Source organism: Camelus bactrianus, chromosome 14 (genome assembly GCF_048773025.1).
Source record: "Camelus bactrianus isolate YW-2024 breed Bactrian camel chromosome 14, ASM4877302v1, whole genome shotgun sequence".
In the NCBI taxonomy this organism is placed as follows: domain Eukaryota; kingdom Metazoa; phylum Chordata; class Mammalia; order Artiodactyla; family Camelidae; genus Camelus; species Camelus bactrianus.
In genome coordinates this window covers 19,461,469-19,486,938 of record NC_133552.1, presented here as the reverse complement: position 1 = coordinate 19,486,938, position 25,470 = coordinate 19,461,469, and the positions used below count along the sequence as shown (strand labels likewise).

Here is a 25,470-nt window from a genome sequence, read left to right as displayed (position 1 = left end):
ACTGGTGTTTTTATTTTAAAAACAGATGCATGTACATGGTAAGATATAGACAATAAAAGTCCATCTTCCACCCACATGCCTTCATTTCTACTGCACAGAGATAACTACTGCTAGGTTGGTGTAGCCTTTTAGAAATTCTACGCAAAGAGTAACCTCCTATGCAAATAATAAACTTGTTCCACGAATTCATTCATCTGGCCATTCATTTTTCCAGGGTGGTGGGGGGAAGAGTAAATAAAACACACACAACATCCCTCATGCACCTGACATGCCAGTAGGGGAGCTAGATCATAAAATAACAAGTGAAATTATGTCCAATAGGGATAAATGGTAATGAAAATGCTGGGGAGGGGGGCATTTGCGATTATAAATGCAGTGGTTAAGGAGGGCCTCTTTGAAAAGGTGGTATTTGAGCAGACACATGAAGAAGGTCATCCTATTCCACATTCACTTTTTCCTTTAGCAGCACATGTTGAAGCCCTTGCTGTACCAGGACTTAAAGGTCCACCTCGTTCTTTTTGATGGCTTCATAGTTCTCCACTATTTGCGTATACCGTAAGACCGATCGATATTTAGTTATTTCCACAAAGGGAATGTTTTAGATTAATCCCTTTTTTTAATTTGTTAGGTGATCGTCTGAGTGGTTATAAGGAGATTCGGGGAGTGTGGTATAAAGCCTGACGAGGTAGAAAGGGGCTTTAATTAGGTGGGAGCAGTTGTGGCCGTGAACCCTCATGGGCCATTCGACCAGATGACCATGTCATCACTGAGTATTTACAGAATGCCTGCTTCACGTCAGTGCTCTCCCTTTTCCTGCCGCATCTGAGGCTGGGCTACATCCACCAGGTGCAGGGGGATGGCTGGGAGTTTCTCTATCTGGAAGCCAAGGTGACTTCCTACTTGCAACATCTCCCTCAATACAAGGCTACCCTGAAACCCCTGCAGAGTCAAATAAAAACCCTCCAGGTGACAAGTTTTCTGCATTTCCCACACAGGAAGCACTATCAAAAATTTCAGGGAGGAGTTAACCCTCTGGACTCTGGGTACCATCTTCCCCTTTAGGAGGAAGGAAAACAAGTAAAACTCCTTACCTTCCAGTAATAGTTATTTACATGGATACAGATGTTTAGCACTGGGCCATATGACCCAACAGATTTCACATTTAATGAAAGATTCATTTATTCATTTAATTATTATCTGGGGGCAGTACCTGAATTATATCAGTACTCTGCCGGGCTCTAGAGGAGGGATAAATATCAGTGCAATATGGTCCCTGTCCTTGTCACCTGCGAGCTCTTAACAAAGACTGAACAAGGGGAAAAAACAACGGTGATTTCAAAGCGGTGTGTGGTAAGTGGTGCCAAGGACAATGCGACAGGAATTATGGTAAAGAAGGAAAGGGGAGGATGCTATGATCAGAGAGGGATGCTGGCTGACAGATAAGCAGGGAGGGATGGAGGTGGAACCAGGGGACTTTGGGAGGGGTGTGTGTGTGTGTGTGTAACATGTATGGATGGAAGGTAAATATAACTGCACTATAAGCAAAGGCCCAGGTGAGAGAAAATGCAGGTGTTATAAAGGGGACATAAAGTGGCCCAGTAGAGCTTAAACACAGAATGTGGGGGGGTGACTGCTGGTGACAGAACAAGTTGGTTGGAGGGAGGCTGGCAGATATTCTGAGGCTCTGACTTTGTCATCAGACGTGAGATAAACGAATGAGTCCTGAAAGATATCAAGAGAAGCACCGCCAAAGTGTCCCTCCTTCTCTGTCTCTGCTCTTTTTGGCGGGAGGGGGTGTTGCGCACTTTGGTTTTATAACCTTTATTTCTATATCCAGTCTTTTTAAAAAAAACAACTCAATACTTATCAAAGTCATACATGCCCATTGTGTCAAGAGGTAAGGAGTGTTTCAAGGCCTCTCATCAAAACCAGCAATCCCCTTACCCCGCACCCCCGTCTCCACCACCCCCTCCTGCTCCTCAGAAGCCACGTTTTTTGTGGTTTATTTTTATTATGAAAGATAATGATTTGCCAGAGCAAGCAGCCTGCTGTACAGGTAAGACTTTTGCCCCAACCAGAGGTTAATCTGTGGGCTGGCCCGGGGCAGGAAGACTAACCCGTGAATCGAACCCACCCCTCCCCTTCAAGGAGGCTGAATCCTGTCATGGGAGAGGACACTTGTAATTCTGAAATTTGCTTCCGTTTATTGAGGTAATGTGTGTACACTGATCTTTCTTAAATGATCAGTTTTTTAGAGATTATCTAATGTCTTCCTACTGTGCCAAATGAGGACAATGTGACATTGTCTTCCACCATCGCCACCTCCCCATAAGCATCCTTCCCCCGTCTTTCCAGTAGGTTACACAGCAGTTTGTGGTAAACTGATACTCTGTGTTTACACCGCTGTCACTATGTAATACTGTTTACTTTCGGGCCACATAGTGTTAGAACCCACATCCTGGCTTGTTCAATATTTCGTTCTTCCTGCTGTTGTCTTTTTCTTCCTTCCTTTTTGTGTGTATCTATTACTGACTGCTCTTGAACTTTTCAAAGGAACTATAAAAACCCTATTAAAACACATTTTTTTTTTTTTAACGTGATCATCTGAGTCAGTTAATCTGTCAGACGTGCTTTTCCCTCCAGGAGCCTCCCCGAGTCCGTCAGGTCTCGCGGTTTGGTTTCCCAGGCCAGCTGCCCACCTGTTGTCCTGGGGCTTCTTTTTAACAGCATCTTGCGAAATCCCTGTGCCTCTCGCCTGTGCTGGGTCCCCCGTTTCCTGGATCCCATGGTTTCCGCTTTCTTGGTTTACAGCCTCATTTTTGTAGATCCTCATTCTCTAGTGGCTTCCTGAGGAAAGGTACACGGGAGGTAAATTTGCTGAGACCTTCCTTGCGTGTCTGAAAAATGTCCTAACTCTGCTCTCGCACGTGCTTGCCAGTTACGCTTGCCATTTAGGTCCGAGTGAAAAAACCACTGCCCTCGGAATTCTGAAGGCTGAACTTCACCGTCTTCCAGCTTCCAGGGCTGCGGCGGCGAAGTCGGATGCCGCTGGCTTTCCTGATCTGTTATCTGGGACCTGCTTTATTTCTCCAGAAGGTTTTGGACTCTTCCTTTTAATCCCTGGTGTTCTAAAGAAACTTAACAAGGATCTTTTCTTAACCACTGTCTAGGAACTTGCTCTTCCCTTTAAAACTGGAAATTCCTGTCATTCTGATTTGAAAATTTTTCTTGTATTGTTCTTTGATACTTGTCTCCCCACCGTTTGTTGTTTTTTTTTTTTTTTCCTATTTTCTCTTTCTGGAACGCCTGCGGTTGAAACGTTGAACCCCGTGGATTGATCCACTACATTCCTTGCCTTCTTTTCCCCCACTATTCCCACCACTGTCCATCTTTGCTTGTTTATCTACTTTCTAGGAAGTTTGCCTGACTTTATCTTTTACATGTCTGAATAATTTTTTTTAACCATGAGTTTAATTTCCAAGATATCTTTCTTATTTTCTGATTGTTTCTTATATATATATAAACATGTTATATTATATATATATTATATATATAATATATATATATATATATAACTTCTGTTTTATTTTCATGGAAATAATACTGTCTCCCATCTTTTGGAAGATACTATAGGTTTTTAAAAGCTCTTCTTTTGCTTCTTGAATTATCTATATTTTCTCTAAGTCCCCCAACCACCCCCCCCCGTTTTGATCTCTCTATTTTACTGCATTTTTTGTTGGGGGTTATACTCAAATATCTGGTGACCCTCTCACCATCTATATTTAAGATATTCATATATACATGTGACATTTATCAAATACATATATATATATGGAAAGAAAGTGTAGGCTTCAGTTATAGTCAGATGCAGTGAGTCCCTACACAAATGACTGGAGACCTGAGTTGGGGGAGGATGTGCTTACTCCCTGGCAGGCATCCCTGGGAGGTAACCGGGTGGGAACCCAGCCATTTCGCTAGGGACACTCCAATGCCAGTCAGGTTACTTCTTTGAGCTATTCAGTTCCTCTAGCTAAGAATTCTTTAAACTTCTGTTTCAGGAGCCTGTCTGTGGCTACAGGTGCTCTGGGAGCTATGCTGTGGGACAGTCCAGGAGGGTCTTATCTGTTCACTCTGTGGACTTTCACTCAGTTCCCCTGGTTTCATCTCTTTATCCTGGGCCTTGTTTCCCTGAGTCCAGAGCATCTCTGATTCAGTTTAGCCCAGGACGATGCCTCAAGCCTCCAGGGGGGATGGAGATTTGGTAGCAGCAGTGTGAGGCTGGAGAGGAACAGGGCCAAGCTGTTCTATACACTCTCTCTGTCCCACTAAGTACTACTAACTACTCGGTAACGACTGTTAACCAGTTCCCCTTTTCCAGTCTCACCCTCACACGCTTCCTAAGCCTCCCCAGGGTCCCGTGGAATGAATCTGTAGGCTTCTCTCAGTCCCCCTCAGCCACCCCCACCCTCCATCACTGGGCCGTCTTCCCCAAGCTTGCCAGCATCTCTTGTTCGGTACCACCTCTTCCTCTGTTCTCTCTCATTCTCACTTTCTGCCTCTTTATAGTTTTTTGATTCTCTGCTGCAATTTTAGGGAGATGTTTGGAAGAAGAAGATATACATGCATGTGTTCAATCTGACAGAACCACAAGTTCCCAGTCTTGTCAATTTTAGCTTGTCCTCGCGTACTTATTACATACTTCACGTTAGTCGAGTTAGTTTATCCAGAGAACTTTAGGCGTTGCCTCAAATCAACTACTAACTACCTAATGACTACTTTCAGGTAGGACAGTGCCAAAATCATTTTAATTCTCTGTTATTTTCTAGGGACCCCCAGCAAAGTGAGTTGAATTCCTCCATAAATTTACCTTTATAGGGAATCTCACTGTTATCTTGGCTCTAGAAATTTGGACAAAGAGTCTGTTTGAGGCCGATGCCACATCAATTTTTAAATACACAGGAAGGAGGGAAGGAGGGAAGAGGGGAGGGAGAGATGGAGGAATAATGGGGGGAGGAAAAAAGAAAGAAATGGACCGCAAGAAAATGATTTAAAAACAGAATAGGAAGAGGATTGGCCCAAATAAATAACTATTTCGGGAAAAGGTATGTAAATTTATTAAGTAAGAAAAGAGACTGCAGAAAATGAAGTGACTTTAAGATAACTAAACAATAGTCGCTCCCTTGGAAGGCAGCTGAGTAATCTCTGTCATGGAATATTAGCTGTGAAATGCCAGTTATTCACTCAGTTAGCCAGTAAGAAAATATCCACATGAGAAATTCTCACAATTACATACACAGGTCACCTTCCAATTATGTACCCACCCTTTTATTGGCTTGAAGGGGATCTATTTTTGGCTTAAGAATGCATATATCCTCACCTCATCCCCCAAACAAATTTAAGTCAGCTTGTTTGTTATCCTTTTAATATATTACTTGAATGTGTTTATATTTTCCTGAGTACATTTCTTACAAATTTGTCTACCTGAAATTATGTACTTCTCTCTATTCTGTGCCATGCTCAATTATGGACCAGTAAGTTTCTAAAAACTTAATCATGTTGTCAACAAGAACGCTTCTAATGGAGCTGCAGTCACCTCTTTGAGCTTGACAAGACGAAAAACTTTATAGTCAAGACTGATCTTGTTTTGAATCCCAACTCTTTCACTTACGGAACGTGTGGCCTTCAGGGAACTAGTAATCTCCCCAATAGGATAATGGACACACTGTTATCTACTTCATAGGTTGTTATGTGGATTAAATCATATAATGCAGATAAAGAGCCTGACATATTGTAAGTGCCCAATAGATAAAAGCTATTAAAATCAGAACATGAGAGGAAACTGAAACCCTTGATCTCTAAAAATACACCTTTTCTATGTGAATTGTTTTCACTTCCATTTTTAGGCATCAGATCGCCAGTATGCTTGGTCAACCAGAAGCAGCTTGTCAGCCACGAAAAAGCAAGGGGCAAGTTCTTACAGACAATGAGGGGAAGCAATAGGAAAGTGGGGGACAGGTAAAGGAGACTGGGAAAAAAAGGCAAGTATTTGTCTTTGGGTCAGTCCCTTAACCTTTCTATAGTTGATTTAACTATAAAATTAGGAGGTGGATAAAGTCCCTCCAGAGGTCTGTGGTTGGATAATTTTGGAACATGACTCTGTCCCACGCTCTCCACCTCCCCTATTCAAGTCAGGGGATCGATTTTTTTTTTTAACCTGGCACACCACAAACTTATTCGCCTACAAATAAATTCTCCCCATTTTTTTCTTTTCGGGTGCTATGTATTAACATATCTCGGAAAGGATGGGTGAGTTGATCTGTAATTTCCCACCTACAATAGATTTCTCTGGGTTTTATTACATCACCTAAATGTTTGGTTGAGGAAAAAAGGGCAAACATGGTAAGTCAGACGTTTTATTTGTTGATGTTTTCTCCTATAGCAGCCTATTAACTTTTAGAGTGGGAGAAAAATCTTTCATAATTTCAATGAAACTGGACATTTCTACATCTGGTTTACCAATTTCATCTGTGCAGGAGCATCAGTGTCTTGGGCAGCTGATCACCAAAGTGCTGCCAAGTCAGTGGATGTGATTTGGTGATGAAGACAGACGTATTACTGGGACACATCTGGCAATTTTGGCAATCAGTGAATGAAATGAATCAACCATGTAGGGATGGGACCAGCTGCTCGGTGATCAACGTGACCTGAATGGAAAATAACTGGGATAAATTCATCCCTAGACCGCAGGACTGGACCCTGACACCAGAATAAAACTCTAACGGGCGTTCATGATGAGTTACAAAGTAAACCGTTAGATCATTTCTAATAATAAAATACTTTCCCTTTTTCTATCAATCTACCAACATCTACTTTATCTGAAAGGGAGAGACTGTGCTGAGCGTTTGCTGAGAAGGAAAGGATGTAGCAGGAAGGAGGCCAGAGAGCCTACCAGAAAAGACCTAGGAGCCGAGTGCTGTCAGTAACTTTCCATGCAGCCTTCAGTAAGTCTTTTGTTTCCTTACTTTCAAAAATAACTATCCTCAAGTAGCTTATAATTTCACTGATTATATTTATATTTATAAATTTGGGATTTTTGTTTAATGCTTTCTCATGTTACAAAATCGTTCTTTAAAAAAATTTTTTTTTCTTATTTGGTGGGGTGGAGATAATTAGGTTTATTTTTTAATTTATGTTTAGAGGAGGTACTGGGGATTGAACCCAGGGCCTCATGCATGCTAAGCATGGGCTCTACCCCTTGAGTTATACCCACTGCCCCACCCCACACAAAATCATTCTTAATGTATCTACCTAGCAGAGATAAAAGTGAATACATATTTTGATGTTCTTTAGTTAACGACATGCAATGAAGCCCCCCGTTTCATCTTACTTGTAGGAATTCTTTCAGAACCTGTTGTGATGTTTTGCCTTTTTCTCTTTCCTTCCCCTCAAGGCTGCTAAGGTTTTCAAGTGTTATAATTATTACCATATTTTCCCTGAATAATCTACTCTCACCCCCCCCCCAAATACTCTCCCTTCTTTTCAAAAGGAAGTTTATCAAAAGACAATTCTGTAGAATTCAAAGGAGGAGTGTATTGGTAGTAAGGTGGCCAAATGAGGGGCTTCCCACTGCGCAGGACTTTCCGGGCCAAAACCGGCACAGTCCCTGATAAACAGGGACAGTGGGTCACCCTTGTCAGTAGCTTGAGAGGACTGGAAGTGGCAGTGGACGCCTGCTTCAGAAAATTGCCACTTTCGCCCTCTCAGCAGAAGTACTCTTCTTTCAGGGCTGAGCAGCTGTAGCAAGCAAACACCAGATGGATGAATGCATTTCATGACCTTTAAAGTTTCTTTTATACCAGTGGTTCTCAGTTCTGCCTTCTTACTAAAATCGTCTGGTTAAGCTTTTTAAAAATGATACTAATTTCCTGACTTCACTGGGCTGAAGGTGAGTCGCAGTCACCAGCATGTATGCCTGAAATTCTCCAGCTTATTCTCATGTTACCCAGGGCTAAGAAATAGGATTTGCGTGTGTTCTGAGATTCAAACTACAGGTCTTGCAAGAGTCACCTGAAGCAAGGAGAAATCCACTCTATGATCTCTGACTTCTTAACTACTGCATGCCAGTTTCCACCTTCACATTTAAAACAAGTGAGAACCCCCAGACTGACTTTAGATGTATTCACCCGGGGTTCATGATCTATTTCAAGATCCCTGGTCATGTTTTCATTCTGATCATCAATCACCACCATCTACTGACATAATTTTTTTGCACGAGATACTGTATTAGGTAGGCACCGTGGGGCCGCAAAGATATGCACCTCAAGGTTTCTGCCTTCAGGGAGCTCAATGCAGAAAACGTGAAAGGTGACGAAATGATCAAGCAAGTGACCTCAAGAGGAGCTCCAGGAGGAAATGGCTGTGGCCTGGGACGGGTGGGAGATCCGCACGGAGCAAGTAGGATTTAAAGAAGGTCTTTGTGGACTTGCGTAGAATTTCAATGAGAAGGCCAGAAAAGGCCTTCCAAGGATGGAGTGGCTAAGAAGCAATCAGACTACCATATTTAAATATATATGCAAATAATAAAGTTCACATCCTGAGCAACGCAAACTATGCGAGGCCAACTGCTGAGCAAGGGGACGTAACCAGCCCGGTCGCTCTTTTTGGTGGTAACCACTTGTGATGGTGAAAAGAAGAATGAAACTGGCAGAGGAAACAGTTGGTTCAGCATAAGCCAAGAGACAAGCCTGGTCTGTAACTGGGAGAAGGAGCCACGGAGCAGCAGCCCCAGTCCCTTCCCTCTCGTGCGGGGCCCACTGAAGAGACCTGATTACCCGGCATCCAGGCAAAAGCTGCGCAGATCACTGCCAAACCCTTGAGGTTCCTACTCTCTCTGATCAGATGATTGTTTAATGTTGAAGGAGCACAAAAAAGCGTGCAGAAGCTACGTGTTATCTTTTATGTCCTGTTACATGATTATCAGTCATTGATTTTCAATTACTTTCCTAACACAGTGGCCTCCTCTCTGGATTTCAGAATGAAAAGCACCACTGTTCCATTTGTCTTTGCCTCCTAAAATAGTTGATTTTCATATTCATTCCAGTATCTGGTCTTCATGCAAGACATTAACTAAATGCCAACGAACGATCTGGGTATGCATCATCTCAGGAAGTCAGTTGGCAAAATTAACATTTAGAAGTAGGCACCACTGGTTATTTCACACATTATTAACTTACATTACAATTCAAATAAGCTTACAGCTGGCAAAAAAAAAAAAATCTCTTCTGTAAAGTGATCTCAGACATAATAGGCTTAATCAGAGATAAATTAAATTAGGCAGCCATGCATACTACAGCATATTAATTCTGAGTAGTTATTAAATACATTTTCTGTTATCAGTGGCGTGAACAACATTATACGCAAACAAATTCTTCAAGAGGATAGCAAATAAAGTTTATATGTGGGATGCTGTGTGCCTGACATTTTCCCATGCCTTCTTATAATGTTAAGTAATATTTTCTGCTAATAATGGCACGAGGTTAAGTCTCCATAAATGAGTCAACTTCACTCCCAGGCAAGGAAGTCAAAGGACCACAGACAAAACTGCTGGTGTGGTTTTGGATTTTTCCAAAGGAAACTTTTCTACCTTTCTATGGCAATTTTTAAAAGAAGACATTGGTGAGTCATAGTTGGAGGAAAATTGACCAAAATATAAGGTAGTGGATATTCATTATGTCAAAAGGGATTCATGGTGCATTTCATTGTGTTTTGGGTAACCTGTGCTGCCTGAGAATGTTCAAAGAAGGAAATTATTAAGGTTGAATGCTGTTTTGTAAATAATATCCTACCATTTTTCTCTTTCTTTTCCTAAATGGTAGTAATCTAAGCCATCAAGCTAACACTTGGATTCCATAAACTAGCCAGTGGTGCTTATGATAAAAGAAAAGAAAAGAAAAAGAGACATGTAAGGAATAAAGAGATATATCAAGGGAGGTAATGTACACACATACATTCATGTTACCTTTCTGGATGTATTTTTGCCATATTATCTTGTTCTTTTATTAATCAATCAGGCCCTGTCACTTCTATATCCAGAAGCAATTCAAGTTACTAGGTCTAACTCCCCCATCCCCAGGTGTGCCCTCAAGTCTGAGAAAAACGTTTGACATTCTCCGTGCTTTGCACATTTAAAACTCAACGTAAGGTGACAAGAACATTAAGCTGCCCAGTGAGCAAAACGTGAAACTAATCACTACCTGTTCTTAGCCACGGGTACAGTAATTGGCAAATTAAAGTGCCTGAGAATGGCTGGGCCACCTGCGTCGGAAAGCATCACCTCGGAATGACTAATGAAGACAAATGTATGCAGCTAGCTTTACTGACAACTTCTTCAAGCACCAGCAGACTGAAAAGGCAACATGATGGTACCTATTTCATTTACCGTAAAGTTTGCATCATGTTGAATTTTTGTTCTTTAAAGGAATGAAACCTAACCGCCCTCAATAATTTGTATATACATACTGGTTGAGTTAAGACTGTTATTTACTCCTGAAAACCCAATGTTTTTCTTTTTAAGATGGCAAACTGGGATCTACTTGCTTATTAAAATGTTGAATTTGTAGCTTTATAACAACTAGATTCAAATAAATACAAATACTTAAAAAGAGAAAATGAGTTTGTTTTAATACACTTGCTACTATTCATCCATCCATCCATCCATCCATCCGTGTATTCGACATTTACTGAACACCTACTATGTGCTAGGCACTTCTTGATATGTGGCAGAGAGAGATGAATGATGACATCTCCTTAAGGAGCCTGTCAACTACTGGAGGAAAGTTGAATGCACACCCACAACTAGGAGAGACTACTTGTTACTGTAGGAGTATTTTCAGAGTACTTCCCTCTTCCTTAGAGACTTCAGAGAGAAGACCTTGAGCTGCATTCTAGCACAATATAAAGAGGGCACAAAAGGAAGAGTTTTTGAGGCCAAACAAGCTCGAGAAAAATCTTCCACGTTGAGAGAATATAGCATGTGCAAAAATCAACAGAAGGTCATGGTCTGACTGAGGAAAAGGGACCGCCTTCAGAGTATAAGAAGGAAATAAATACAAGAGACAAGAAGTCAACAGATGATGAAGGTGAACGCTAGGCAAGGGTGAGAATGTGCGGGGCCCCAGAAGGCAAGCCCAGGACTTGGGATTTACTTCTATGGGGGCAGTAGTTTGCAAAACACGTGCCCAGGGGTTCCAGGAAGGGAGGGAGACAGACTGGGGAGGAGTGAAAAGTGGAGGAGAGGCTGGGCAGTCAGGTCTCCGGGCTCCAAGACTCTGCCTCAACCATGGTAGCTTTGACAATATCTGTCTTCTACGGCACCTTTTAAGTGTTAAAATAATTTTTAATTTGAAATAATTTCAGATTTACAGAAAAGTTGCAAAGAGAGTTTCCATAAACGCCTCACCGGGTTTCCCCTAATATTAACCTTTTTACGTTACTGTGGCACAACCAAGAAACCAACATTGCTATTCACCAAACCCCAGACTACATTCCTATTTCACCAGTGTTTCCACTTGGGGCCTTCCTCTGCTCCAGACTCCAGTCCAAGACGCCACACTGCATTGAGTCATCATGTCTCTTTTGTCTCTTGTGGTGTGTGACAGGTTCTCAGTTTTTCCTGGTTACTCATGACCCTGACAGTCTTGAGGAAGATGCACCAGGTACTTCACAGAAGGCCCCTGTGGGTCTGCCTGATGTTTTCCTCATGGCTAGACTAGGACTGTGGGTTTTGGGAAGAGTTCCACAGTGGTGAGGTACACTTTTCATCATGGCAGATCGGGGGGCATATATCATCAACAAGACTTGGCACCCGCAATGCTAACCTTGATCACTCGGTTAAGGTAGTGCTAACCAGGCTTCCCCATCGTCAAGTTACTATTCTTCATCTTCACATACTCTCTTATTTGGAAGTTAGTCACTAAGTCCAGCCCCACGTTCAAGGATGAGGGGTGAGCTTCACTTCCTGGAGGAGCCTCTATCTACGTGTATTATTTGGAATTATTCTACAAGGAAGATTTGTCACTTCTACTCCTATTATTTGTTCAATCATTTATTTAAATTAGGAACTCATATATATTTATTTTATACTTTAGGTTATAATCCAATACCAATCCAATTTTATTGCTCAGACTGTCCCAGCTTTGGCCATTGGGAACTTTTTTCAAGTTGGCTCTTACTGTCCTTTGACATGCTCTCATCCTCCTTTTTTTTCTCCCCCAAACATAAATCACATTTTTATGAAAAATAATTTTTTTTTCTGAAACAAAAACATAAGTGAGAAAAGTGGCACTGTTCTATATTTTAAAAAATTCCTTTGCTGTGCAGAAGCTTGTAAGTTTGGTCCCATTTGTTTATTCTTGCTTTTATTTTTATTGCTTGGGTAGACTGCCCTAGGAGAGTATTTTTGAGATGAATATCAGATAATGTTTTGCCTATATTTTCTTCTGGGAGGTTTATTGTATCTTATCTTATGTTCCTTTAATGTCTGGCATAATCAAAGACATCCATTTGTTTTTTGAGCACTTTATTATTTTAGAGCATAGCAGATGATCCAGGCTTATATTGTACTTTTACTTCCCCAGCCCTAGAACCAGCCATTTCTCCAAGGATCCCTAGTTCCTTTTAATGGAGGATGACATTTAGAAACCAGTATCTGGGCATGGGTGTGCTAGATGCTACTGAGATATCACTGCTCCCAGGCCCTGCCAGCAGAAAGAGTTAGGAAATGTATGTATATATTCAAGCCCAAATATATATACATAGCTATAATTGGTTTTGTGTCTGTCCATCTGTATATACAATTACACTGAACATGAGCTCATACTGACATGTCCAACTCTAATCCATTACTAACTGGTTCACTCTGGCTTTCCTTCTTTGCTTATCTGCAAAGGCCTCGACAGGGAGAAATCTGGCTCTCCTCATCCAGTTACTTATTTGTTCAAATCCAATATTTGAAACTTACTTTGAAAACAAATTTCTATTCCTTTAAAATAATAGAAAAAAGCTTGCAAATAAACACTGATAAGACAGGTCCTTAAGTTATTTAATGTAGTAAAGTGTATTATTAAATTTATACTTTTAAGAATATTGTTCTGAGACTGAGGGAGGGATGGATTGAAGGGGGCTGAGAGCTGAGATAAGGATAAATGTTACAAAGGATACAGAGATACTCTACACACGACAGTAAGGGCCTGAGATAAAACAGCAACTAGGGAAAAACAGAAGAAGGAATCTATCTGAGTAATACTTTAGAAGATTAATGCATGGAACTTGAGTGATTAGATGCGTAAAGTGAGAGAGAGAAGCTGGAGATAAAAATGGCTTAAGTAATGGGATGAATGGTGTCCTTTAATCTGAGGTAGAAAATACAGTGGGAGGAAAGGATTTAAAATGGAATTTTAGGGCATTTAAAATGGAACATCCGCATGGACATGTTTCAAAGACCTCATGAAATGTGGTTCTGGATTTCAAGAAAGTTGTCTAAGCTGTAAAACTGAATTTCAGGATACTAATCAAAAAAGGAAGATGGAAAATATTAGGACTGGATAAAAAAGCCAGGAATATGGGAAGAATAAGAAACAGAAAATCAGGGACAACAGCCTATACAACATTAATATTGAGAAATACATGCTGAATTCTAACACAAGCCACAATGAAATGGAGTTTTGAATTAGATAATATATAGTGTTACATAAATATAACACAGGATTACTTTTTATCCATTATCATCTTTGCCCTTGTTTTGTTTTCACCAATCATTTCCTGCATCTTCTGGGCACACAGAAAGACTATAATTCCCATTCGTCCTTGCATTTAGGTGCAAGCACGTAACCAGTTCTACCCAAAGGAATGTGGATTACACACGTAGCCTTTAAAATTTCCTGTGGGATCCTCTACTTAATTGTCTATTTTACTATTTCCTTAATATCAGATATAAGATAAAGAGGAAGACTACAAGAATAATAGAGAAAAACTATATGACAGATTCCATGGATAAAGAAAAATTTTTGAAAAAATTCAAAAACCACTCATGATAAAACACTAATCAACTAGGAATGGAAGAGAACATTCCCAATGTGATAAAACAAAAATCTCTGAAAATCCTACAGCTAAAATCTTTCTCAATTTTTAATACAGTAAAAGACTCCTCATAAAATCAGGAGTAAGGCAAGGATGCCCAATCTCACCTCTTCCATGCAATACTGTATAGGAGGTTTGAGCCATTGCAATAAAGTAAGAAAAAAGAAATAAAACATAAAATTTACAAAAAAACAAAAGGGTCTCTCTGCGCATATTTTGTATAAAAAATCCTATGAAATCTACCAAACAACATTTAGAACTAGTAAGGAAACTTACAAAAAAAAATTACAGGGCACAATTTTATTTTTTTATTGCTATGTAATTCACATAACATATGTTTCACCCATTTAAAGTGTATGATTCAATGATTTTTTGGTATATTCACAAGGTTGTGTAACCATTACCCTTATCTAATTCCAGGATATTTTCATCACTCAAAAAGAAAGCTGTACCTATTAGCAGTCACTCCCCATTTACTTCCTGACACCACTAATCTACTTCCTCTCTCCATGAAGTTGCCTATTCTGGATATTTCATATAAATAGAATTATACAATATGGGGTCTTTTGTGTCTGGCTTCTTTCAATTAGCACAGTGTTTTCAAGGTTCATCCACATTGTAGCATTTATTTGTATTTCATCCCTTTTTATGGCTGAAAAATGTTATTCCAAGATAATACCATAATTGTAGTTTTATGTATTAGCAGGAGACAATTGCAAGATAAAAACTTTAAATTCTACCTAAATTATTTAAAGTATATAAAATCGTCATAATAAATGAACCAAGAGGCACACAAGAATTATACACTAAAAATTATAAAATATTGCTGCAAATATTAAATAAGACCTATAACCAAAGAGAGAATGTATATTTATGGATTGAAAGGCTCAATATTGATGTCAATTCTTCCCAAATTGAGCCTTAGATTCAACATATCCTCAACTGTAATCCCACTAAGCTGATTATTTTTAGAAACTGGCAAGTAATTCTACAGTCTACATATATTTTCAGAAGAACTAGGTTATCTAAGCCAATTTTGTAAAAGAAGAACAAAGGTGCAGGACTTAGACCATCTGACCTGAAGACTTACCATAAAGGTACAGTAATCAATACAATATGGTATTAGCATAAGGAGCAACAAAATTAAAGGAACAGAATAGAAAGCTTCAAAATAGATGCACATTTATGTGGTCATGTGATTTTTGAAAGGAGTACTAAGGTATTCCAATACGGAAAGGAAAGGTTTTTCAAAATAGTGGTGGAAGAATTAAATATCCTATACAGGAAATAATAAACCCTGCCCTGACCTCACATAATACCCAAAAGTTAATTCAACATGGATCATAAATCTAATATAAAAGTTAAAACCATAAAGCTTTTCAAAGACATCAGAAGTTTTTTTTGACTTGGGGGTAAAGTTATCTTAAGATACAAAAATCAATGAAAGAAAAAGGTCAACAGACTATACCCTCAAAATTAAAACTTCTGCTCATCAAAAGACATCATTAAGAGAATGAATAGGCAAGTCATAGATTGGAATTGGAAGGAAATAGTTGCAAAGTATACATCTAATAAAATACTGGAATACATACATCTTACACCTCAAAAATAAAAATACAAACAATCCAATATAAAGATGAGCAAATAACTATTTAATGGATGGACACCTTACAAAGGAAGATATATGAATGGCCAGAAGATGTCATGGAAAATGAATAGTAAATCACAATGAAGTTTCACCACAAACCCAAATTTTAGCTTACCAGATTGGCTAAAGTTAAAGAGACTGATAATACCAAACGCTTTTGAGAATGTGTGACAACTAAATCTATCATATATTGTTGGTGGGGAAATAAAATGGTGCAACTACTTTGGAAAAAAGATCTGATAATTTCTTCTAAAACTGAATATATACCTACCTATAACTATTCCACTCTTAGACACTGACTTAATAGAAATGATGGCCTATGCTTACAGAAAGACTTGTTCAAGAATGTTCACAGAAACATCATTCAGAATAGAAGAGCACAGGTGTCCATCCAAAGAAGAACATAAACAAACTGTGGTACATGAATACAATCAAATATCACTCAGCGAGAGATAGACATGAATTACTGATAGACTCAAGAATAGATTAATCTCAAAAACACAGTATGGAAAAGAAACCTGAGAAAAAAAGAGTATGTAGTATATGATTCTATTTATATAAAGTTCTAGAAGTAGACATGATTTTCTCTGGGGATGGGTAGGGGGTGAAGATGTGCTAGGAAGGTGTGTAAGGGAAATTTCTGGGGTAATACACAGTTGGGGGAGCACAGAAGTATGTATCTGTTGGAACTCATAGAAATGCACACTTAAGATCTACGTACTTTATGTAAGTACATATGTAAATTTTACTGTAAAATTTTTATTTAAAAAGAAGAATCATAAAAAAATCCTCAACTCTGAATTCTAGTAATGATACATATGCCTGAGCATGGGGGGAATCTTACTGATGTCTGCAACTTACTTTGAAGTGCTTCCAAAACCAAGATGAATTCATGGGTGAGTAAAGGGAGGCACAGGGGTGAGTATGCGAGTAGTCACTGCAAATTTCTTTCAACTTTTCTGTGTGGTTACACATTTCCATAATAAAATGGTGCAAGAGAAAAAAAAATCCTTAAAAACTGAGTCTTTCACAATAAATAATAAATAAAAGGAAAAAGTTAAAAAAAAAAAAAAAAGAAACAAAGCAATCCCAACTTCATAAGGGATGAGCCATGAGAAACTGGCAAAGTTTTAAAATAAATAGTCCAAGTCTTAATTTCGTTATTTGTGTCATGTAAATGATAATAACTCCTATACAGGATGTTAAAGGACTACACTTGCTAAGATATGTAAAGAACAGTTTCTGATATCAATAAGCCCTGAGTAAATATCTTAGCTACTATTTTTAGTGAGCACGGAGTGCCTCAGGCCATAAATCCATTTTTTTTTAATTTATTAATTTAAAAATAAAATGTCTCAGAAACAGAAGAGGAAGACGATGTTTGCACGCTTTGCCAAGGCAATTGTTATGTCTGTTGTATAAATCAGATTCCTTGTGATTATTTTTCTGTGCATGAGTGTCATTTATCAGGACCCCTAAGTGAACGAGCTAGTAGAAAGGAAATACGATATTTTTAAAAACCCATAAAGCATATTTTTAGAAATGGTATTTCCTTGACTTTCATTCCAGGAAAATGCTAACACATGGCATGGAGCATGCTAGGCCCAGAAAAGCAAGCCTGCCAGATGCCACAGCAATAAATAGAGCGGGGCTTTGGAGAGAAAATGTAAAACGGGATGTTAATGTAAAATGTAACGTTACGTCTCTGATAACCTTACCATCTGGTATTCAGCCCACTGAAATGAGCGGGTTTTGGGAAATTCACCTTTGTCGGTCACCTTTAATTAATTTTCTTATTTATTTGCTTAACAAAATTTAAATCACAATCTACTATGGGCAAAGTTCTATGCATGTCCTCCAGGGCCTTCGCAAAATGAAGCTGGGTGAGGTAATTTTAGAACAAGCTCTAAGTGCAGTGTAATGAGAGGTTAGTACTATTTACTAACTACTAACAACTAACTACTACTAACTATGTATGTAATAGTAAATAGTAATTTACCATTTACACCTGCCACATCCTTTTTCAATATTTGTTTTAAAAAAGACAATTTTAGCATTTTCAGTCAACAGATTAAGCAACCACATATTTTCACAAAGGACAGGAATTCTCAGAGAGGAAAGAAAGGTAGCAGAATGTGTTATGTGGGTTATGTCTTACTTTGCTGAGGAATGCCTAAGTAGAAATACGTTTTTATAAATTATATTTTCTGTAGTACTTACAAGTATGATCATTTTTATAAATAGATATTTTAAATACAGGTGGAATTTCTTCATGTGGTATCTTTCACTTTGAATTTAGTAATGTTTCTAAGAAGAGAATTGAGCTCCAGAATGTTGAAAATTGCTTCATCCTATAATGACTGCTGTCCTTTGGGTTTTCAAATGCATACACTTGTGATAATTCTAAGCAACTGTGATTGACGGATTTTTACCCAGAATTCGTAAATAACAACAAAACATTCTTCTAAGTTAAAGGAAAAGTACATTCCATTCCTTTCACTCATCTTTATTTTGGGATTATATGTTCTCTGGTAAAATTTAGGATGGAATTTCAAACAGTGTTGGCATTGTTCAGTTAATAGCAGTCTTTTGTGTGTGTGAAAAATTTCAAATGAATGGAAATGGTCTTAGACATTTTATCTAGAAAACTTGCGCCCATAGTATTTATTCAAATGTTGTCCATACTTGCAGGAAAGAAGTCAGAAAAATGTCTGTCTCATAAAAAAAATGTCATCCCCTTGTGTGTATTTAAAAAAGAACCCCCTACCCTACACCCAGTACACATACACACAATCCCTGTGCTATCAATAGAAGCTAAAGATAAAATTAAAGAAACACTGACTGCATGCCAAATTCGGGGATAACGAGGAAGAAAAAGCTGGTCGGCAATCACCTCTCCCGGCTCTTATTTTTTCCTCCCACTTATCTCTCCCAGGCTGGGATGTCCATACTCCATGACCTCTTTCTTGGGTGGAGACACAAGCTGCGAGTCAGGTGCCCTGCACTTTAATGTCTTATTATTCTTCCTCTTGAGTGAAACCTTACTGTTAAGAGGAAATAAAATGCTAGATGTAAATGAAAATACTCGTCACCTGGAAATCCTCTTTCTGGACTTCTGCACCAACACACCTGTAATCTTGACGCATCCTTTCAATTTAAACAGTACTGAATTTGTCAGAGAAGTGTATTAGGAGACCTATATTCAAATAAAGTTTACCACTGACTTTTGGTGAATCCACTGTTTTCTAAATTAATACAAGTTGCTTTAGAACAATGAAAGGCTAAACTTCTATAACCCCTTCGAATGCAGATCATCTTAGAGTAAAAGCATAGGGAGAAACCAGAGATTCATAAAGCAAGACAGAGAGGGTTTTTTTTTGTTGTTGCTGAGATTCTTATTAGCCACAAGCTTATATTATGTATTTACTTGAGTGTATAACTGCCTTGAAATTAAAAATCACATAATTCCAACAAGTGTGCTCTTTCGAGTTCACCCAAATTAAGGAGGCTTCTCTATATTAATTTTGTTTCTTTCACAAGCATCCTTGAGATCCTTTGTCCTTAATTATTTGTGTCTATGTTTCAAGTATTAACAGCACACTTGAAATTCACAGTTTTTCTAAGTTCCTAACAATTACTTAGCTTTGTTTTCTGCCTAGACTTGTTAACCTAATTTTGTCTTCAACACTTTGGGGAATGATGCATTGCTTACCTTTAAATTTTGCATCGCTGTTTCTGTATTAAAGAATCCAAATTCAGGTTTCAATTTACTCAATATGAATTCGCTAATCCTCTCATCTGAATTAAAAACCACACTTTTTTTTTCATTCCTCTCCATTACGTTTCAAATTGTAACAGATGCTTTCTCAAATTATATTTAAAAAGCTTATAATCCAACATCATGACCAAGCTTTTTTCTGCCTGGCACTGGTGGCCTATTTCTTTTTATGAACTCTGATATAAAAGAAAAGGAAAAGAAAATGCAGAAGGATGACAGCAGGCCTATTACTAGACACATATCCTCATTCTCCTCTGCAGCTTCATCTTCTTGGATGGTCTCTGAACCCACTCCTGAGAGAACGGGCCTGCACCGGAAGGGAGGGGAACGGAAGGCAGGCCGCGGAGCTGAAGATAATTTGAGCTGAGTCCTGAAGCCATACCTTGGAAGCAGATGGATGGACAGAGCAGCTATCTGACTTTCTAAAACGAAATCCACCAGAAATTAAGACTGTACAACTTGTGGGAATTCCGGCATACTTATTAACAAATATACCAAAGGTCATCTGCAAATCTATCATTTGGATGGATACTGATAAAAATCAAATATTTACTGTTAGAAAACAGCACTAATTATCTTATATTGGGGGTATTAGTGCTACCAGGACACATTTTACTTAAAAACATATGTGAGCTAAGATTGAAAAGCATTTCCCTGCTGATTTCAGACACACAAGAGCGCCTGAGTGGTGCGCGGATGCCCAGCAGAACCGCTACAGGTAATGTGTGCAGGAATTTCTGACAGAAATCCTATTTTCTGAAGACTTACACTCAGCTGAAGGAGTCTGTTGAAAACTAAACTTGGTACAAATCTTAGCTTAGCAGAATTCCATCAAATGCAACAAAAATAAAGATTAAGGGAGGGGAAAAAAAAATCCCTATAAACTTGACTTTCAGAAAAGACCAGAGCACTGCTTGCAAGGGAAACCAAAGGAAATTCTCAATACTTATTAATCTTTTTATACAGAAAATTACATTTGGCAAGTGCTGAGATCATTTACAGTCTAATAATTTCCAGTATCTTGAAAGGAATAAATAATTAAAAAGAGCAAGAATTGAACCCAAGAAAGGCTCTGTCAGTTCTAGAAATAATTGCTTTTACTCTTCAATTTTTCAAAGTTTCATTGTTTTTTTTTTTCTAGTGGTGTCAGTTGGCTCAGTCCACAGTCATATACATAAATATAATTGAAAAACTTTAATCTCATAGAATAACAAAACAGAACAGAATTTCTGAGTAGTCTAAACTCTGACATATACAGCTCTTAAAATTCTAAGAGTAGACACTTATTTTTAGAGCTCTAAATAACCTGGGAACCCTAAAGTCTCTAAAACCCAGAGACTTTAATTTTAGTAACTCCTGAGGACTGATGCTCTCAGTTAACTGATATTTCATCTGTTTTTAGACCTCAGTGTTCAATCATAGGAGGCCTAAATGTTAAAGTTAAGTGTTCTAGTAGATGAAAGATGGAACACTAAACTACCTCCAAGTCAAATGACCACGTAACCTCTACAAATATTTATTACTGCAACCCCTATAAATATTTATTGCTTTGCTTATTTATTCAACCATTCCACAAATATTTATTTAGCACATGCTAGTCAAAACATAAAACAATCCTAAAATCCACTAAAGAGTACAAAGGTATATCCATTTGGGGATTTTTGATAGCTCCCTTTTTTTGAGGCATCAGAATCTAAACAAACATTTAACATGAAATAGATCTTGAAACATTACACCTAACTTTTAAAAAATAATGCACATTTTTCTAATGTTATGAAACTAAGAGACAAAAGGAAATACTTGATTGGTTTAATAGCCTCCAAAACTAGCTGATCTCTGAGATGATGGAGTGTAAAAAATTGTAGAAGAAATAGAAAATATGAACAGACCAATTATCAGGAATGAAACTGAATCGGTAATTCAAAAACTCTCAACAAACAAAAGCCCAGGACCAGATGGTTTCACGGGTAAATTTTACTAAACATTTGGAGAAGAATTAACACCTATTCTAAAACTACTGCAGAAGGACTACTTCCATACTCATTCTATAAGGCCAGCATCACCTTGATAACCAAAATCAAACAAAGGTATCACACAAAGAGAAAATTACAGGCTAACATCACTGATGAACATAAAAGCAAAAATCCTCAACAAAATATTAGCAAAATGAATCCAATAATACATTAAAAGGATCATACACTATGATCAAGTGGGATTTATCCCAGGGATGCAAGGGTTTTTCAATATCTGCAAATCAATCAATGCAATACACCACATTAATAAACTGAAGAATAATCATATGATCTTCTCCATAGACGCTGAAAAAGCTTTTGATAAAATTCAACATCCATTATGACAAAAACTCTCTAGAAAGTGGGCATAGAGGGACTGTATCTTAACATCATAAAGGCCATATATGACAAACCCACAGCTAGCATCACGCTCATTCCTCAAAAAGATCAGGAACAAGGGAAGAATGCCCACTCTCACTACTTTTATTCAACACTGTATTGGAAGTCCTATCAGATAAGAAAAAGAAACTGAAAAAATCTAAATTGTAAAGGAAAAAGTAAAATTGTCCCTGTTTGCAGATGACACGATACTATATATAGAAAATCCCAAAGATGCTACCAAAAAAGCTATTAGAACTCATTAATGAATTCAGTAAAGTTTCAGGATACAAAATTCATAAATAGAAATCTGTTGGGTTTATATACACTAACAATGAAATATCATTAAGAGAAATCAAGTAAAGAATCCCATTCATAATTACATCAAAAAGAATAAAATGCCTAGGAATAAATCTAACAAAAGAGATAAAAGACCTGTACTCAAAAAGCTAAGATGTTGAGGAAAAAAACTGAAGATGACACAAACAAATGGAAAGATATAGTGCTCATGGATTGGAAGAATTAATATTGTTAAAATGACCATACTACTCAAGGAAATCGACTGATCCAATGCAATTACTATCAAAATACCAATGGGGGTTTTCACAGAACTAGAAAAAAATCCTAAAATTTGTATGGGAACACAAAAGATCCCAAATAGCAAAAATAATCTTGAGAAAGAAGAACAAAGTTGGAGGTATCATGCTCTCTGATTTTAAACTACGCTACAAGCTACAGTCATCAAAACAGTGTGATACCAGCACAAAAACATACACATGGATAAATGGAACAGAATAGAGAGCCCAGAAATAAATCCATATTTATATAGGCCATTAACCTATGACAGGGGGCAAAATATACAATGGGGATAAGGCAGTCCCTTCAATAGATGATGTTGGGAAAACTGGACACCTACAAGAAAAATTCAAACTGAACGACTTTCTCACAACATATACAAAAATAAACTGAAAATAGATTAAAAACTAACCGCAAGACCTGACAACATAAAACTCCTAGAAGAAAAATAGGCAGTACCCTTTTTGACATTGGCCTTAGCAATAATTTTTTTAATATGTCTCCTCAGGCAAGGGAAACAAAAGCAAAAATTAAAAAATGGGACTGCATCAAGCTAAGTAGCTTTTGCACAGTGAAAGAAACTATCAGAAAAATGAAAAGGCCACCCACTGGATGGGAGAAGATACTTGCAAACAATACGTCTGGTAAGGAATTAATATCCAAAGTATACAAAACTCATTTAACTCAACATCAAAAAAAAGAAACTCACTAAAAAATGGGCAGAGGCCTGAACAGACATTTTTTCAAAGAAGATATACAGACTGCAACAGACACACGAAAAAATGTTCAACATTACTAATCACTAGGGAAAAGCAAACCAAAATGACAGTGAGATATCATCTCACACCTATTAGAATAATTATTACCAAAAAAAGAACAAGTAACAAGTGTTGGTGAGGATGGGGAGAAAAAGGGACCCTAGTATTCTGTTAGTAAGAATGTAAATTGGTACAATCGTTATGGAAAACAGTATAGAGGGTCCTCAAAAAATTAAAAACAGAACTACCATATGATCCAGTGATTCCATCTCTGTGTATTATTCTGATGAAAACAAAAATAGTGATATGGAAAGATATATGTACCCCTATGTTCAATGCAGCATTGTTTACAAAAGGAAAGATATGGAAGCAACCTAACTGTGCATTAATGAATGAATGGATAAAGATGTGGTACATATATCCAATGGAATATTACTCAGTCATAAAAAAAGAATGAAATCTTGCTATTTGTGACAACATGGATGGATCTAGAGGGTATTATGATAAGTGAAAAAAGTCATACAGATAAAGACAAATACTGTACGGCTTCACTTATATGTGGAATCTAAAAACAAAAAACAAAACAAATGAACAAACATAAAAGAAGAGACAACAGAGAACAAACAGATGGTTACCAGAGGGGAGGGGGGATTAAGAGATGAGGGACATAGTTCAAGGAGATTAAGAGTTACAAATTTTCAGTTAGAAAATAATGAATCACAGGGATGAAATGTACAGTATGGGGAATATCATTAGTTATATTGGGATATTTCTATATGGTGACAGATGGTAACTAGACATACCATGGTGATCATTTTGCAATGTATAGAAATACTGAGTCACTATTCTGTGCACCTGGAACTATCATAGTGATGCAGGTCAATTATACCTCAATTTAAAAAAATTTGTAAACACTGGGAGGAAATGCATAAAAATGCTAATAATGATAGTTAACTCTGGGGGGGGTATTATGGGTGATTTTTAGTTTTTCATCTATATTTTTATGTATTTCTAGTTGTCTGCAATAAACAGGTATTGTTTGTAAAATTAGAAAGAAAACAATAAATGTCATTAAAATGAAAATAAATAAAATATGGCAGTAGATACACACCTTTATTACATTCTGTAGGTTTAAACTACTTCATAAAAATTAATATATTTTTAAAAATTTTGTTGTGTAAATGGAGAACGTTAGAGAAATTTAGGCAACTAGAAGGAGCTATTCCAGCAAGTCCAATATTCTTACTTTTGAGTCTAGAATATACAAGGCTGATTATTTCCCATCTTTAGCAAGAGGAACAATGAAGAGTTAATGCAGAAAGAAAAACTGTCCTCGACATGGTAGATCATTGGCACTTTCGGCAAATGCATGGTCATTTCCAGAGGGAAGTAAATTATCTGAAAGTAATTATATTGTACCCCCTAGATTTCAAAGAGTGTTTCAACTCATACACTGTGCACGTAGGTTACTCTTTTTCTTCCTTACTGGGCATGAATGTGAAGTTTAAGGGGCACAGTTAATGCATGTTACATTTTCACTGCTGCTAAAAATGTAAATTAGAGTCTAGATTTTGAAATAATAATTTGCACACTTAGAGTATTGATTAGCTGTGCAAGACCATAATTGAGGGTTTTTTTTTTTTGTAAATGTTTAAACCTCTCACAAAAACTTCTTCTTGATTCCAAATTGTCACTAAACATTTTCTAACATAATTCCAAGGAGCTCACTGGGTGCTGAGGGGCTCTAGCAAGAACAGAACCCACAAACATGTTAGCTTTGGACCATATATAGTTTTTAGAATTAACAGCAAGTGTCTCAGAGTTACATTTGTTTGTTTGTTTTTAAATCATAGTGGTAAATAAGTCTGAAATATTTCACTAGTGAAGCAAGAGTCATTTGAGATATATTATTAAACATGAGGGGTGAAAATTTATCTCAGACACAAGTGGCATCGCACAGCACACATTTTTCTAAAAACAGAGCCTCCGTGCATGAGGATTAGATATATACCCACAATAACAGGGCATACTGACCTATAATTTTCCATATTACACCCTTGTATTTTTTATTACATGCTATTTTTCAACTAGGAGAGGAACATGGTCTCATAAAGCTAATATTTATTCTTCCAAGTTTACAGAGCTAGTAGTCCACTTCAGGAAATGAGAAAGTCAAATACAACT

The 25,470-nt window shown here is 37.6% G+C and overlaps 1 protein-coding gene across 7 annotated transcripts in view; it reads right to left on the bottom strand.

Moving 5' to 3' along the window:
• Positions 1 to 25,470, bottom strand: part of ENOX1 (ecto-NOX disulfide-thiol exchanger 1) — a 512,379-nt gene that overhangs the window by 234,957 nt on the left and 251,952 nt on the right. For 6 of the 7 annotated variants that reach the window (XM_074378219.1, XM_074378216.1, XM_074378220.1 and 3 more), the window contains one exon: positions 2,700 to 2,847. The exons of the other annotated variant lie outside the window; for it this stretch is intronic. In XM_074378219.1, the coding sequence (XP_074234320.1) occupies positions 2,700 to 2,787 (88 nt within the window). In that variant the 5' untranslated portion in view covers positions 2,788 to 2,847. The remainder of the gene's footprint in view (positions 1 to 2,699; positions 2,848 to 25,470) is intronic. 7 annotated transcript variants of the gene reach the window in all.